Below are 15,784 nucleotides of genomic sequence, written 5' to 3' on the forward strand. Positions count from 1 at the left end.
GCTGGCCGAACGCGAGAGGCAGCGTGAGCTACAGCTGGCCGAACGCGAGAGGCAACGAGAAAGTCGACTGGCAGCACTCCGTAGGCAGGTAGAGGAGGGCGAACTGCAGGCCGAACTTGCAGCTCTCGACGCGAAAGCCGCGGCAAGTCACAGCAGTCGCAGTGGTTCTGCTAGAGTAAGTGTGGAAAGAACAGAAAGATGGGTACAAAGTTTAGGACAGCCAGTTTGCGTTGGCGAAAATACAGGTAATAGAGGCATTCCCGCAGTAGGGCGCGAGCCATTAGTGGTTCCGCCTCCCGGCCACCAGGCATCTCTGCCGGCCACTGGGTCAACTGCATCCCCTATTAACAGTTTTGTTCCTCAGAAGCAACTTTTAAACGTCACTAAAGCATCCAACGTGTCCGTGCTATGCGTTGGCGAAAATACAGTTTTTAGAGGCATCCCCGCAGTAGGGCGCGAGCAATTAGTCGTTCCGCCTCCCGGCCACCAGGCATCTCTGCCGGCCACTGGGTCAACTGCATCCCCTATTAACCGTTTTTTTCACCAGAAGCAACTTTCAAACGTCACGAGGACGTCCGAGGCGGCCGTGCTATGCGTTGGCGAAGATACAGGTAATAGAGGCATTCCCGCAGTAGGGCGCGAGCCATTAGTGGTTCCGCCTCCCGGCCACCAGGCATCTCTGCCGGCCACTGGGTCAACTGCATCCCCTATTAACCGTTTTGTTCTCGTTGGCGAAGATACAGGTAATAGAGGTATTCCCGCAGTAGGGCGCGAGCCATTAGTGGTTCCGCCTCCCGGCCACCAGGCATCTCTGCCGGCCACTGGGTCAACTGCATCCCCTATTAACCGTTTTGTTCTTCAGAAGCAACTTTCAAACATCACAAAAGCGTCCGAGGCGGCCGTGTTAACGCGACCGCTCATATCCACGGAGCTTGATCAGAGTAGCCTGCTTCAAGCTGTTGCTGACACTGCAGCTGCGGCCAAGGCGCTTGCTACTTCGCACCGTCATAAACATAAGATAGAATTGTTTCCTTTCGACGGAGATGCCTTTACATGGCTACATTTTAAACGTATTTTTGATTTAACCAAAAGCAATTTTTCAGATATTGAAAATATTAGTAGGTTACAAAATGCACTTCGCGGCGCGGCCCGAGATGCAGTCGCGTCACTGTTGCTGGCTACAGACGACCCGACCGATATAATTAGAGCTCTGGAGGAGAACTTCGCTCGCCCTGAAACTATAGTATTTAAGGAAGTCTCCGCTCTAAAAAATTTACCACGTTTGGGAAATTACTTAAAAGAATTAATTACGATAACGAATAAGGTACGTAATTCTATATCTTCTTTTAGGAGGCTCTATTTATCCCATTTTGGCGTGTACCATCCTTGGAAACGTAAGCTTCGTGTAGTTCACGACGCCGCAACCACGAATGAGGGCGTCAGCTTAAACTCTTTGTTGCTACCTGGTCCAGACCTGCTTCAGCCATTGTTTAGGTATTTTACTTCGGTTCCGCGAGGGCCGTATTGCTCTCACTGCTGATATCTGGGAAATGTTCCCTCAAGTAAGGATCAGGGAGCAAGATAAGGACGCTCCAATAGTTGTAAAGGGTCGAATTTTATTTCAACAAACGTGGAGGTCTAATGTCGACTGGGACACCGAGTTCCAACCACGGAAGCATTAAGGTGGTCTGATTGGTTTCAAGAGTTGTCAAAAGTAACTTCTTTGGAAATTCCGTATTGGTATTTTAACTCTAAAAACTCTGAACCAACTCAGAGGCAGTTACACGTTTTTGCTGAAGCAAGTGAGCTCGCGAACGCGTGTGTCGCTCATTGGCGTCTTTTGTACTCAGACGGCAGCATCGAGCCTTCTCTCATCTCTAGTAAGGCAAGAGTTACACCCTTGAAACCTACCTCTATCCCACTTTTAGAGCTCCAGGCCGCTTTAATAGCTTCTCATCTCGCGGTCACCTTTAAGGACAGTCATAGAAAACAACCGGCACATACTTTCTTTTGGACTGATTCTATGACAGTCCTTCAATGGTTACGTAGTGGCGCGGGTTCTTTTAAGCCTTTTGTTGCCCATCGTTTAGGCGAAATTATTGAAAACTCTTGCGCCAGAGACTGGCGATGGGTACCAACAGACTTGAATGTGGCGATGGCGCTACCAGAACGCAATCAATTAACCGCGACGCGTAACAGATGGTTTCGTGGACCATCTTTTCGTGTTAAATCCGTTGAGGACTGGCCTACATAGCCGAGGTATCACCAAATACCGATGAACTCAAGACCAATAGTTTTGAGTTGGTCGGACTAACTTCCTTTGTCGAAGAGTTACCGAAACCTGTCACAGCTATTTTTGCCAATTTTAGTAATTGGCAGCGCTTATTACGTGCCACAGCCCGGGTACTTCAAGCTGCGGCAAAGTTTGGTGTAATTTTGGCTTCCTTTAGAAATTCTAAATTGAAAGGCGATGTTGTTTGTGCCCGCCATCCTTCAGCGTCCACTACCACTACCCTACCGCCTCTTAGTGCAGATTTAATAAAGGCCGCTGAAAGGCAAATTCTGCAACGAACACAGCTCGAGAGCTTTTCCATAGAATTTCTTCATATCATCCTCCGAACAGTCGTTTCAGAAAACTGTCACCCGCTTTGGGAGAGGACAAATTACTGCGGTTAGCCGGAAGAATTAAAGCCGCAGAAGGCATTGATCCTGACACACGCTTCCCCATCCTTCTTGACGGTCGTCAGCCAGTAGCTAAAGATTGTCTACTCTGCAGAATAAGAAAGTCCTTGCCGATGAACCCGAAAACAGGAGATCTGCCACCTGAAAGATTAGATGAACCCGAAAACAGGCGATCCGCCACATGAAAGATTAGCTCACCATCGACAGCCTTTTACTTTAACGGTCCTGGGCTACTTCGGCCCCATAAGCGTCACTATCGGGCGCAGGCATGAAAAACGTTATATGGCCCTTTTCACCTGTTTAACTGTCAGAGCTCTTCACCTAGAGATGGTACATAGTCTATCTACTGACTCCGCTATCCTGGCTATTAGAAGGTTCATTGCAAGACGGGGCTCTCCAAATACTGTTTTCTCGACCAACGGAACCTGCTTTGTTGGTGCCAATCGCATTCTCAGAGAGTTCTACCGAGAAAATGTCGAAGATTACACAAGCACTCAAGGTATACTCGGGAAGTTCACCCCACTTGCGACACCTAAATTTGGAGGATGTTGGAAGCGCTTGGTACGATCAGTAAAGTTGGCTCTGAACGCAACATTAACCGAACGAGCTCCGAAAGAAGAAACCCTAAGCAGTTTACTAGCCGAGGCAGAAGCCATTGTCAATTCAATGGCGCGATAAGGGTAGTGGACGTTGCAACAGCAGGGGGAACGCTACACTGACCCGTACGAAAGCTGGTTAGGCTCTCCACCTAAGGCCTTGACTGACCTTGGTTTGAATAACCAGTTTGTGCTTAGCTGCACGAGGGGGAGGATGTTGCGGACCTTTTTGCTATTTTGATAGCTTATGTAGTTTTCTATTATTGACAATCACATTTTAATATTGCGTCTTGACGTTTGGCTGTCGATTACCCTTGTTCTTTCTATTTCTTAATTATTTGTTATTTATTTAAATATAGTCATTTGCAGAGTTATTGGTTTGTTCATTTCATTTTGTACATTTCAGTCATTTTTACAGTTGGAAGCTTGAAACTTATTTTGAGGTTGCTAATTTGAAATAAATAAATATGAAATTAAATTTTTGTAAAAAATTTACGCCCAAGGGTGCTAAATAATAATAGGGGATGAAATTTTGTTTAGCGATATATGAGGTTTTGGTGAATGTTTTGTTTAATATGTTTTGCTGTTACCCTTACCAATATTTAGTCTAGAGCCCGAGGAAGGACATGGGGCATTTTTTAACGCGAAAAAAGGGTTTGTAAGGGGTCGAAAGTGGGGGTGAAAGTGTGTATGGAATTATCGTCATTTTTACAGTTAGAAGTTTGAATCTTAATTTCAAGGCTTCTAATTTGATGTAAATAATTGTGTAATTAATTTTTTGTAAAACTTTTACCCCCAAGGGTGCTAAATAACAATAGGGGATGAAATTTTGTTTAGCGATATATGAGGTTTTGGTGAATGTTTTGTTTAATATGTTTTGCTGTTACCCTTACCAATATTTAGTCTAGAGCCCGAGGAAGGACATAGGGCACATTATAACGCGAAAAAGGGTTTGTAAGGGGTTGAAAGTGGGGGTGAAATTTTGTATGGATATATCGTCATTTTTACAGTTAGAAGCTTGAAACTTATTTTTAAGGCTGCTAATTTGATATAAATAATTATGAAATTAATTTTTTGTAAAAGTTTTACCCCCAAGGGTGCTAAATAACAATAGGGGATGAAATTTTGTTTGGCAATATGTGAGGTTTTGGTGAATGTTTTGTTTAACATATTTTGCTATTACCTTTACCAATATTTAGTCTAGAGCCTGAGGAAGGACATAGGGCACATTTTAACGCGTTTGTAAGGGGTTGAAAGTTGGGGTGGAAATTTGTATGGAAGTATCGTCATTTTTACAGTTACAAGTTTAAAACTTATTTTTGTGGCTGCTAATTTGATATAAATAAATATGAAATTCAACGTTTGAAGAAATGTTACCCTCAAGTGTGCTAAATAAAAATAGGGAATGAAATTTTGTTTGGGAATATTTTAGAGATTTGGCACGGTCCTGGCACATCTCTCTCTATGTTCTTCTACATCCATACATCAAATCATAGCACGTCGGTTAAGTAAAATAATTAGCCTTAATAAATTCTATCCGAAGACAGAATTTCACGCGGACGAAGTCGCGGGCACAGCTAGTTAATTATAAAACTAAATAATTTTATAACCGCTCCACACGCTACAAACAGCCACAATTATCAAACACGTGCCACATACTGAACACTAACACCCAACACAAACAGGCATCCACACGTTTGTCGAACATCCTTTGATTTGTGGAGAAAAACCGCAGAGACGCCGATCACTGGCACAAAAAGTGAACACCAAACAAAACAGGCAAAACACCAAACGAAAACAGGCAAACACCAATCCACATGTTCATTTTTGCTGTTATTTGCCAAGCGTGCGTAGAGGGCTTTAAATATTACAAAATCGCTACAGCTTATGACTTTATCCGCACTCTTATTGAATCGCTCTCCACACGTCGGCGTATATCAATCAATCAACTAGCGGGATGTAATTCATTGTAACAAAAAATACGCTCCTTATACGACAGTCATTTCACTTTGTATCCGTACGTTTTATTGGGACACTAGCCACGTCAATAAATCTTTGATTAAAAAATAAAAATGAATTGCTCTTCATTGTCAACCATTAACTGCACCCAGAGTCGTATTAAAAGCGCAGATTTCGCATATTATATTAGAATTAAAGAATTTCTCTGTTCATTAACCTTTGATTGGCTGTAAGACTTGATTGACTCACTTCGGTAATATTAAAAAAAATGACATCAGAAGTTGGCGCGAAAAATTTACCGGCCTTTTTGTCCGTCGATTAGAAAGCGTCGATGTGGCAACACTTTCTTTGTAAATCCGACAAGGGTATGGTTTAATTTTGAATTAATTTCTTGCTTTTTACTTTTATTTACCGTAATTTCTAGAACTCAGTACAGTCTTCGAAGTAAACAATAATTAACTAAAATTTCATAAAGTAAATTATACGGATAAAAAAATTACACGAGAAATATTTTTAAATTTACGTCATAGATTATAGAGATCCAGAATGATTGCAAGAACGTCATTTTCTTCTTAACCTTGTCTATTAAAACTGGACAAGTTAATTTGACAAAAAAGCCACATAGCCCCATATACAGGGACATAGCACGAAATATGTACATATAAAAACCACCTCGCGTATAATTAGACAGGAATGGAGACGACGTTTACGTAGACTTAATGTTTTAAAAGAAGTTGTAATAAGTTTGTAGAAGGTACAATGTTGATAATAGGACGAGGTTTATAAAAGTAACAAATAAATATTTTTTATATTGTAGGTTTACTTTATATGTACCTTTTTGAATTCTCAAATAAGTATAAGAATTAGATTAAGTGAGGATTTAAGTTTATATTTTTTAATTCGAATAAATTTATTTGTTAAACATAAAAAAATTACAAATGTTTTGATAATTACGCATTCGTATGAAAAAGCGAAAGTAAACAGTAAAAATTTTAAATCATAAAATTTATTTAAAACATTTTAATAAATTAATTAAAAGATTAAATAAGAAAATCCAAAGACTATAAACGAAAACACATTCGTTATTAAGAATACATAATCTATGACAGTAGTTACGTAACGTCAAAATAATTCGCGTCAAAACTTTTGCCGCAATAAAAATGTCAAAGGATTTTTATAATGTACGTATTGATTGAATTTACATGCATAGATTCTATTCAGTACAATGATGCGAGAAAGTTAACTATTAGTTATTTCGTAACATTTCGTTATACAATACTTTTAGTTATAGAACTGTATATATTTTTCACATACTACAGCAGTTCCTTAGAGCAGATATGTCGTATATCTAAGGGACGACTTTAACTCGATTTTTTTTTTATAAGAGAAGGGGGCAAACTAGAAGCGAGCAATAAAGGATATTTCTTTTGCATAAATATACATGTTCCAAAAGGAATAGATTAAAAATCGTTATTAGCAGTTGCCCGTGACTTCGTTCGCGAGGCATTAATAAAATTCTAGTAATGAATATAGTCTGAATTTTTTAAATGTTAAATTTAAAAATCGGTTAAGTATTTTCGAAGCCTATTCATTGCAAACAAACAAACAAACAAATCACTTTTTAATCTTACTAATATTATAAATGCGAATGTTTAGATGGATGTTTGTTTGAAGGTATCTACAGAACGTCTAAACGGATCTTGATGAAATTCGACACAGATGTAGAACATAGTCTGGAAGAACACATATGTTACTTATAATGTATTTTTTTTTAATTCCGCAGATGGAGTCGCGGGCGACAGCTAGTGTTAGTCTAGATTAGAAAAGTGTAGCGAATAAGCGCCCTCTTTAGGCATATTTTAGCAAGACTTAGATTTCTAAGACAAGAAATTCTTCGTGAACGATTCGAAACACTTTCTGTTGTGTGCCATTTGTCATTGCAGGAATGAAATGTCAGTTACAATATTATACTAAGACTAGCTGTCGCCAGCGACTCCGTCCGCGCGCAGTTAAAAAAAAATGAAAAATAGATGTTGGCCGATTCTCAGACCTACTGAATATGCTCACAAAATTTCATGAGAATCGGTCAAGCCGTTTCGGAGGAGTACGGGAACGAAAACTGTGACACGAAATTTTATATATTAGGTCCTTACATATGAAATTGGCGTTTTGTATGGGAGGAACAAAAGTCGAATATTTTTTAATGTAATATATTTAATTAATCAAAGTATGAACCATTATTTTCTATGCACTTTTGCCATCTCATAGGTAGTTCATTTATCCCTTTACTAAAAAAACCAGTCAGACGGGAATCAATAAAATCTTTGAAGGCGATTTGGACTGCCCCATCGGAGTTGAATTTTTTCCCTTGCAAGAAGTTATACAAATTTCGAAAAAAAATGGTAATCTGTTGGAGCAAGGTCCGGGGAGTACGGAGGATGTCTTAGACTTTCCAATTGTAGCTCTTTTAATTTAGTAGCCGTCTGTTGCGCAGTGTGTGGTCTAGCGTTGTCGTGAAGCAGCAGTGGCGTGGAGCGATTGACCAGCCTAGGTTGTTTAGCCGCTAGCTTTTCCATCATGGTTTGCAATTGCTGACAATAGACATCAGCCGTAATAGTCTGGCCAGATTTGAGAAAACTGTAATGAACAATACCGGCACTAGTCCACCAAACGCTTACAAGTAACTTTTTTGGGGTTAATTTTCGCTTGGGGCAAGATTTGGCTGGCTGGCCAGGATCCAACCATTGCGCTGAGCGCTTCCGATTATCGTAAAGAACCCATTTTTCATCACAGGTAATGATTCGGTTTAAAATACCTTCATTATTGTGCCGGTTTAGTAATGTAACGCAACAGTCGACGCGCGTTTGCCGGTTTGCTTCAGTCAATTCGTGAGGTACCCACCTTTCAAGCTTTTTAATCTTCCCAATTTGCTTCAAGTGAATTAAAACAGTTTTATCACTAACATCGCAGCCTGCAGCTAACTCGGACGTGGTTTGCGATGGATCCGCTTCCACAATAGCCTTCAACTCTTCATTATCAACTTGAGTCTCAGGCCGTCCACGGGGCTTGTTCTGCAGATCGAAATTTCCAGAACGAAAAGTTGGAACCAAAAACGAACTGTGTTTTCTTTTGCAACACGACCGCCATACACATCATTCACCCTTCGAGTCGTTTCCGCAGCACTAGTGCCACGGCGGAACTCGTACTCGTAAATAATGCGATATTTTAAGTTTTCCATTTTGTAAAATGAGTGACGCAAACAGAAAAAAACAGAAGAAAAAAAACAAATGAATGACGGTCATCGAACCACAAATACATGAGTCTATAGCTGTACAAATTTGAATTTGGAATTCCTTACCAAAGAGGAGAAATTCGTGATTAAAGTGGCCAGTACGAAAAACGCCAATTTCATATGTAAGGACCTAATATTAGATGAATTTGTAAATTAAGACTTTATTTTGTCACTGCGGAAGTCCCGTAATATGAATTTTTCATATTGATCCAATACTTATATGGTCATCCTTAGTAACTAATAAACGAGTCCAATTAGTACTATAGTGAAAGCAAAAAAAAAAACGAAAAATAATAAAAGGAACGTCGGTGGCTCAGGGGTTAAACACTTGACTTGTAATCTGCAGCGGCTAGGTTTGAATCCCGCCATGTACCAATGTGTTTTTCGAGTTTCGATTTATACATGTTCATTTATCCGACGTTCTTACGGTGAAGGAAAACATCGTGATGCGATACGCACATATATGCAAAAAGACGGCGACGCGGCTCCCGTCATGTTCCGTCTCCCGAAATGGCGAGTTGTTTGCGGAGGTTCGTTTGGCCACGCTAAATGGAGGTCTGTAATCTCTACCTACCCCTCTGGGTTACAGGCGTGAATTGTGTGTAGCTGTTTCTTAGCGTTATGTTAGTGGCATTGTTATCTCATTTTTAATATTGCATTTTTTTAACACTTTTAAGTCGATAACTATTACCCTAGTTAGTAAAAAAATCTTACATCTCTACTTTAGATATCTGTCGAAAGCTGTCGTATGATCACTCTCCAACCTAATAAGGTATCTTGGGCTATAAGGTTTCTAACACGTGCGTAAGTTTCACTAGTTTTCTCAATAAGTAATCTAGTATTAGCCTTTTCAAATATCTTAGCGGCCCAAGGTCATTGGTGCTCTACTCTCGCATTCCGATACGCCCCAACACACCCGATGTGTTCTGCGCAGTGCTTGTGATGTTAAAGCCACCAAGATATTTGAAAATAATCATTCCTGATAATTGTGGCATTGCCAAATGACTAATTTTCCCTTTTGTTTGTAGAGTAATATACCTTAGAAGATAATGTGAGGGTTGATTATATTTTTACAAAACTCAAACTCGTGACTTCTTGAGATCTGAACGTATGGACCAATTTTACAGTTAAAACAACATCATTATGCACACATTCAATTAACATGCCTATTGAGAACCTATAGTTGTAGTTGTTGAATAATTGAATATTTTGTAATTATAACTTACTAGCTAGACACTTTAAGTGTCCCTTACTATCAAGGGACACCCGGATGGAACGAAGTTCCTTTCAATTAATTAAAGAACCAATGTTTATTCTATGCATAAAAAACTTAAGTCTTCACAAGAAGTACATTTTATTTCTATGAATTTTCGTAATATATTGTCACGTCGTTGCCATGGTGAAGTAGCGCTCATTCGTCTATAGCAAAAAGTGTCGTGACAACTTTTCGTAAGAATTTTTTCCGTCTAGCCCCCTTTCACAACGCGCGATAAGGAACTTCGTTCCAAAAACTTTGTTATCTTGTGCGAGCGATTCAGGCCGTGCGTAGAAATAGCACTAGTGACTCCTTACAAAATAGGTTCTAACCTATCGTTCTGGTATAGTTCCACCGAGGAGTTGAGCTCTGCGAGTTGCTCCTTCAGCAGCTGTAGGTTGGAGTTGACGAAGCTCAGCTCCAGCGCCACCGTCTCCCGCAGTTTGCGGTTCGTCGTTGCCTGGAACATAATAAATATATTTGTTTGTAGTTAATTTCCATTGAGTCCCTCCGACTGTCATGTCCTGGAATAGATTTCTTTTTCTAGCTAGTTCCGCGTTTCCTCTGATCAGTATTTGTACCGGAGGACATATTTTAATCCTCTTCTTGCTATTTTAATAATAAGGAAAAAATGAAAACGGGAGATTGATTAGGAATATCTGTTCGTCCATTAAAATCTGCAACCTTTTAACTTCGCTAAGGAATATCAGGCCGCTTGCTTAATTGACACCTTTTACTGAAAATAGTAATGTGAATAAAAAGATGTAAAAAACTTTTTTTCTTAAATGTTGGTAACCCCTGCTTATTGTGTTTGACTAATTAGAGAAGCGTAAAAACCTGTTAAGTTCACTTACGATTTCCGGTCAAAACAAAGACTTCCGAGCAATGACTTCAAACAGTGCGAACAAACAAACAAACAAACAGAAGGAACACAACGAACCGTAACACCCCTGAGGTTTGAGGTTTACGAACTTCAACCTTGAATATATAGTCTTTGGAACTTCGTTAAAAAATATAGTGGAAATAGAAAAATTTATATACGTTGGATAATGGCAAAAATAAAAAAAACAACTCCGAATCTCTGATAGCCACCTTTAATCTTTTACGTCCAGTCAAAGAATTTAATTCACTTCCCACATAGGATAGAATATCGTTCAGCAAGTCTTCATCATGTGGAGACAAAACTGTCAATTGTACAGTTTAACTGACAGTTACAATTTTGCCTATACACGTACGTCTGAGCAGTTCAGTCGTTCAGTGTACCAAGATAACAAAATACAACAGTTTACCTTGAAAAGATTTTCAGCGCCTGCGCGTAGTCTCAGCTCCTTGTTGATCTCCTGGTTGAGTTGACAGCGGCGCGTCTGCAGCCGGCCGCGGCACGTCGCCACGCGAGGGTCAGAGCCCTACGACAATTAAAAATGAACTTTGAATATATATAGATAAAGCAGGAAATACAAGGAAATTCTTCAAAGAAGTGATGCTTTGTATCAGAAGTACGTAACAATATAATGCAGGCTGATGTTATACATAAAAAAGTATCAATGTATAATTGGCATGGCCGTGAGAATTGATGTATTAACTTCACACTTTGTATTACATTACCGCTTTTTGTAACACATGTCGTATCAAGGAAGTCGTTAGCGCGTAATGTAACAACAAAAAGTAATAGGGTCGACATGAACACATAACATAAGAAGGATGACGAAACGAGCAATTTAAATTAAAAAAAAAACTATATAACACTAATGAAAAATAGGATTTGAAGGACGTCACTAGTCTTCCTGCCTATATTTACGATTTGATATGTATTACAAGATTCTAATTTTATGGTAGCTCGAAATTAAGTGCGAAAGTATCGCTTCACAGTTGGGTGCAACTACCACTGCTGTTGTAAGAAAGCCTTACATCCCGCCTTTCTCAACTCTGTACACCGCCGCGTGCAAAGTTCAAACCGTCATTAAGTTTGGATGATACTATACTACTACAAAATTGCCTTGTTATTTCTTACTAGCTTTTTTTACTAGATTTTACCCGCGACTCCGTCCGCGCGGAATAAAAAAAATGCACAAGATAAAAAAGTTCCTATATCCGTCTCCTAGTTCTAAGCTACCTCCCCATAAATTTTCAGCAAAATCAGTTCGACCGATCTTGAGTTATAAATAGTATAACTAACACGACTTTCTTTTATATATACAGATATCATAAGGTGGCAAACGAGCATACAGTCACCTGGACTCGCTGAAATAGTGAAGCTACCGCTGCCTATGGACATCTGCAATTGCGTATACGTTGACCACGTTAATCAACGAAGAGGACGCATAGAAATAGGATATTTCTCCTTCCCATTTTCTTATATGAAAAGGGTGGGAAGGGAACGTGGACTAAAATTAGACCTCTGGCAAGCACACTCATCAAACGAAATGCGGAAATTCCTTCCACTGTACGTCTGTCTTTTGTGTGGTGGTGTATTTCACCGATTGATCCGGCCAATTCGTGCACACAACAAATATTGTTGTTGCGGGATCTACTATTACATGTCCCTTATACGTGATATTTAGCGTTATGACGTAACAATTCTTTAGTTCGAGGTATGAGATATTGTGAAGATTTCGCGCACGCGTTGTGCGTGGACTTTCTCCTGTCGAATGTCGATGTTGATCAATGATCGCGTGACGTTTCACTCAAACTCTCCTCTCACATATGAAGACATTTACGGATTCATCAGAAATTCTTTACCGTAAACAGAAAATACATACTAGAAAACATATTTTTAACTCTTTAATTTCCTTTACAAAACAAAGATAGCAATAGTAACGGTTTAGTTTAGACCCTTCGTACACAAAGAAACTTAAATCTTCAAAAATTAGCGTCGCGAGTATCCTTGCACAACGTTGAATAGTCGACGGGACTCGTCTATTCTGTTATTATAGGTATTACGGTAACATGGCTAACACGAATTTACAAAATATCAACTGTATTAATTTGCTCTCCCATCTTGAAAATCGTAGCGACTTTTCTCATAGCGAGCTTGATAAAGCAGCGAACAACTTGTTAAGGCGACGAAAGAACAAAATGTCGATGACGCGTACCTATGTGCTACTAAAATTGTATTACGTAAATCACCAGATTTGGAAGATTTCGTATGAGTATTGTGTCTAAAATTTGAAAAAACCCGTATTCAAATTGAAGACCGTATGCATACAAATGTGAAATTGATATCTCTCTTATTCTTTTCGAGAAAAGAGAGATGTAAATATTGTTTCGCACAATTGTTTCGGCAGTGGAACTCTACAGTTATAGTTTTACAAAGCAACATTTTAATATGTCATCCATAGACTACGGGATGTCAAGATTTTGATCAACTGTTTACAAATACTGGCCGCGTTCGCCCAAACATCCGTTCAAAGTTCCCACGATTGTTGCTTTTAAAAGTTTATTTAACCGCAACTAACTATATCAACGTAATACAACCATATCAACGTTTGTACAGCTGTCTATGGAAGTCTAAAATTATATAAACTTTTTGAAATAAATTGGTAATTACTAAAAAGGTCAGTAAAAGGTTATAAGCACTTATAATCGATAAATCGAGAGGAAAGAAAACCATAATCATTATTTACTTTTTTATATCATAAATACTTTTTTTTATAAGAAATAGCAGACGTATAAAATACATTTGGAATTCTTAAAAAAAAACTGTTTAGCATACTCATTGATAACTTTCAATTTTTAAACTTACCCAACTACTTTAGTTTTCAACTCACGTCTTCACTGACTGTGCTTGGGGCGTATAAAACATCGTTATAATTCCGGGGACGGCAGCGAAGTGTGAATAATATTGATCAACTTAAACTGCATAACTTACTTTGAACTTATATGACCCATATGATTAACGGTAATATGACTATCGAACTGAGAATTGTTTAAATGAGTTGGAAGTCACAAGCTCTGCGAATGTGAAAGTCGCTTAGCGCCGAGTTTCGAAGATTTACGTTACCTTGTGAACGTTACCTTACTTTATCGAAGTTCTAGCTTTTTACGTTACCTTGTGTACGTTACCTTACTTTATCGAAGTTCTAGCTACTAAAGTTCTAATAAACAATACTGAACAATGGTGATCCAACATTGAGACACATAAAGTATGGTGGTAATTTGAAGTTATATTTCATAATGATTACTTTAACGAGGAAAGATCAAATTGTGCTATTGTAAAGTTGGCTTCATTGTTTGTAGGAATTGTATTAGTAGGACTTAAATTCGTATTTGAAATTTGAGAATAAACAATCATACCCTAGTTATATTTCAATTGCTTCCCTGTAGCCTGTGGGTAAAAATACCAATGTTTCATACATTGACAGCCAAAAATAAAAAATAATTTTACTCTTCTATATAATAATTTGGGTATCAGCAATCAGATGCGTAATTTATCCTTACAATCTTTGTAATAATACAAACTAGCTGTCACCCGCGACTCCATCCCGCGCACAATTAAAAAAAAAAGCAGCTTCTGTTCTGTTTTCTTCCAGATCATGATCTACATCTATGCCAAATTTAATCGAGATACGTTCTTGAGATACCTTCAAACAAACATCTATACATCCATCCAAACATTCGCATTTATAATATTAGTAAGATTAGGGAATGTTTATATGTATAGATGGATATTTGTTAGAAGTCATTTTCAGTACTGCTAAAAAGATGTCGCTGAAATTTGGCATAGATGTAGAACATAGTCTGGTACAACACAAAGGCTACTAATTACGTTTTTTTCTTTATTAACTAACGCGGACGGAGTCCCTGTTGACATCTAGTAAACTTTAAAGAGTTAGTTTTGAAATAAAGAACCTCTGGTAGATAAATGTAATATATAAAATTCTCGTGTCACAGTTTTCGTTCCCGTACTCCTCGGAAACGGCTCGACCGATTCTCATGAAATTTTGTGAGCATATTCAGTAGGTCTAAGAATCGGCCAACATCTATTTTTCATAACCCCCCCCCCCATTTTTTAATTGCGCGCGGACGGAGTCGCGGGCGACAGCTAATTTAGTAACAAAAATCGATAACAATACGCAAGCAAATATCGATTAATTATTCGATTTCCTAACATTTGAGTGCATTATGCATAATGCATGCACGACAATAATCAATCACGCAATACTACATATTCATTTTGCAAAAAATAATAACGTCACGCTCCAATATTCATATAGCAAATGTTGCCAAATGTATTGAAACATAGCACATTCTAACCGTAGAATTCCACTGCCTTGACACTTGTATTGCTATCTCTGTTTTTTTCAAAGTGAATGAAAGGGATGACAATATGTTTTAAATGCAGATTTAGCAATGGTACCGCATCTATATTTTTTGGGTGCAATAATAGATCGGGTCGACTACACAGAAGAAAGGCGTGAAGTGGAAGCAATTTCTTGCAATTGAATGTGAGTGCCGATGGCCTAATTCCTCTTCCCCTCCCACCATTTTTTGTAAGGAAATGATGGGGACAAGAAGAGGATTTGGCGGAGGAGGGAACGCATAGGAAGAGGGAATATCCATTTTCTTTGCGTCCCCTCCTCCGTTAATTTAAGGTAATGCATCTACAATTGCAGTTTAAAGTGGGCAGCGTTCGTATAAAAAAGATGCAAGTTTTCACTGCAGTCGAAACCCATATTAAGTAAATATAACATACTACTATGCAACTTAAATGGAATATATATTTTTTGTAGCAGAAGATGGCAAACGAATAAACGACCACCTGATTTCGCTAAAATGAATTGACCGCTTCGCAAAGACATCTAAAGACTTATATAATAAGTCAAAAGGTACGTATACAAAGAAGATATTTCGTCTGTATCAAAAATGTTTGGAAAAGGAATTTGGCCTCCTAAACACAATCATCAGACGAATCGCGGAACTACTTCCACATTTAGTATCTTCTGTGTGGTTCGTAACTTCTGTTGACTCTACGCGTTAACTGTTACTGGTTTTACTCCGCTA

At 38.7% G+C, this 15,784-nt stretch overlaps 1 protein-coding gene across 1 annotated transcript in view; it reads right to left on the reverse strand.

Moving 5' to 3' along the window:
* Window positions 1–15,784, reverse strand: part of LOC106714309 (rhophilin-2) — a 67,028-nt gene that overhangs the window by 14,087 nt on the left and 37,157 nt on the right. Inside the window, exons 2-3 of the mRNA XM_045684595.1 lie at window positions 11,074–11,190; window positions 10,117–10,244 (exon numbers count right to left, since the gene is read on the reverse strand). Coding sequence (XP_045540551.1) covers window positions 10,117–10,244; window positions 11,074–11,190 — 245 coding nt within the window. The remainder of the gene's footprint in view (window positions 1–10,116; window positions 10,245–11,073; window positions 11,191–15,784) is intronic.

This window comes from Papilio machaon, chromosome 26 (genome assembly GCF_912999745.1).
Source record: "Papilio machaon chromosome 26, ilPapMach1.1, whole genome shotgun sequence".
Lineage (NCBI taxonomy): Eukaryota > Metazoa > Arthropoda > Insecta > Lepidoptera > Papilionidae > Papilio > Papilio machaon.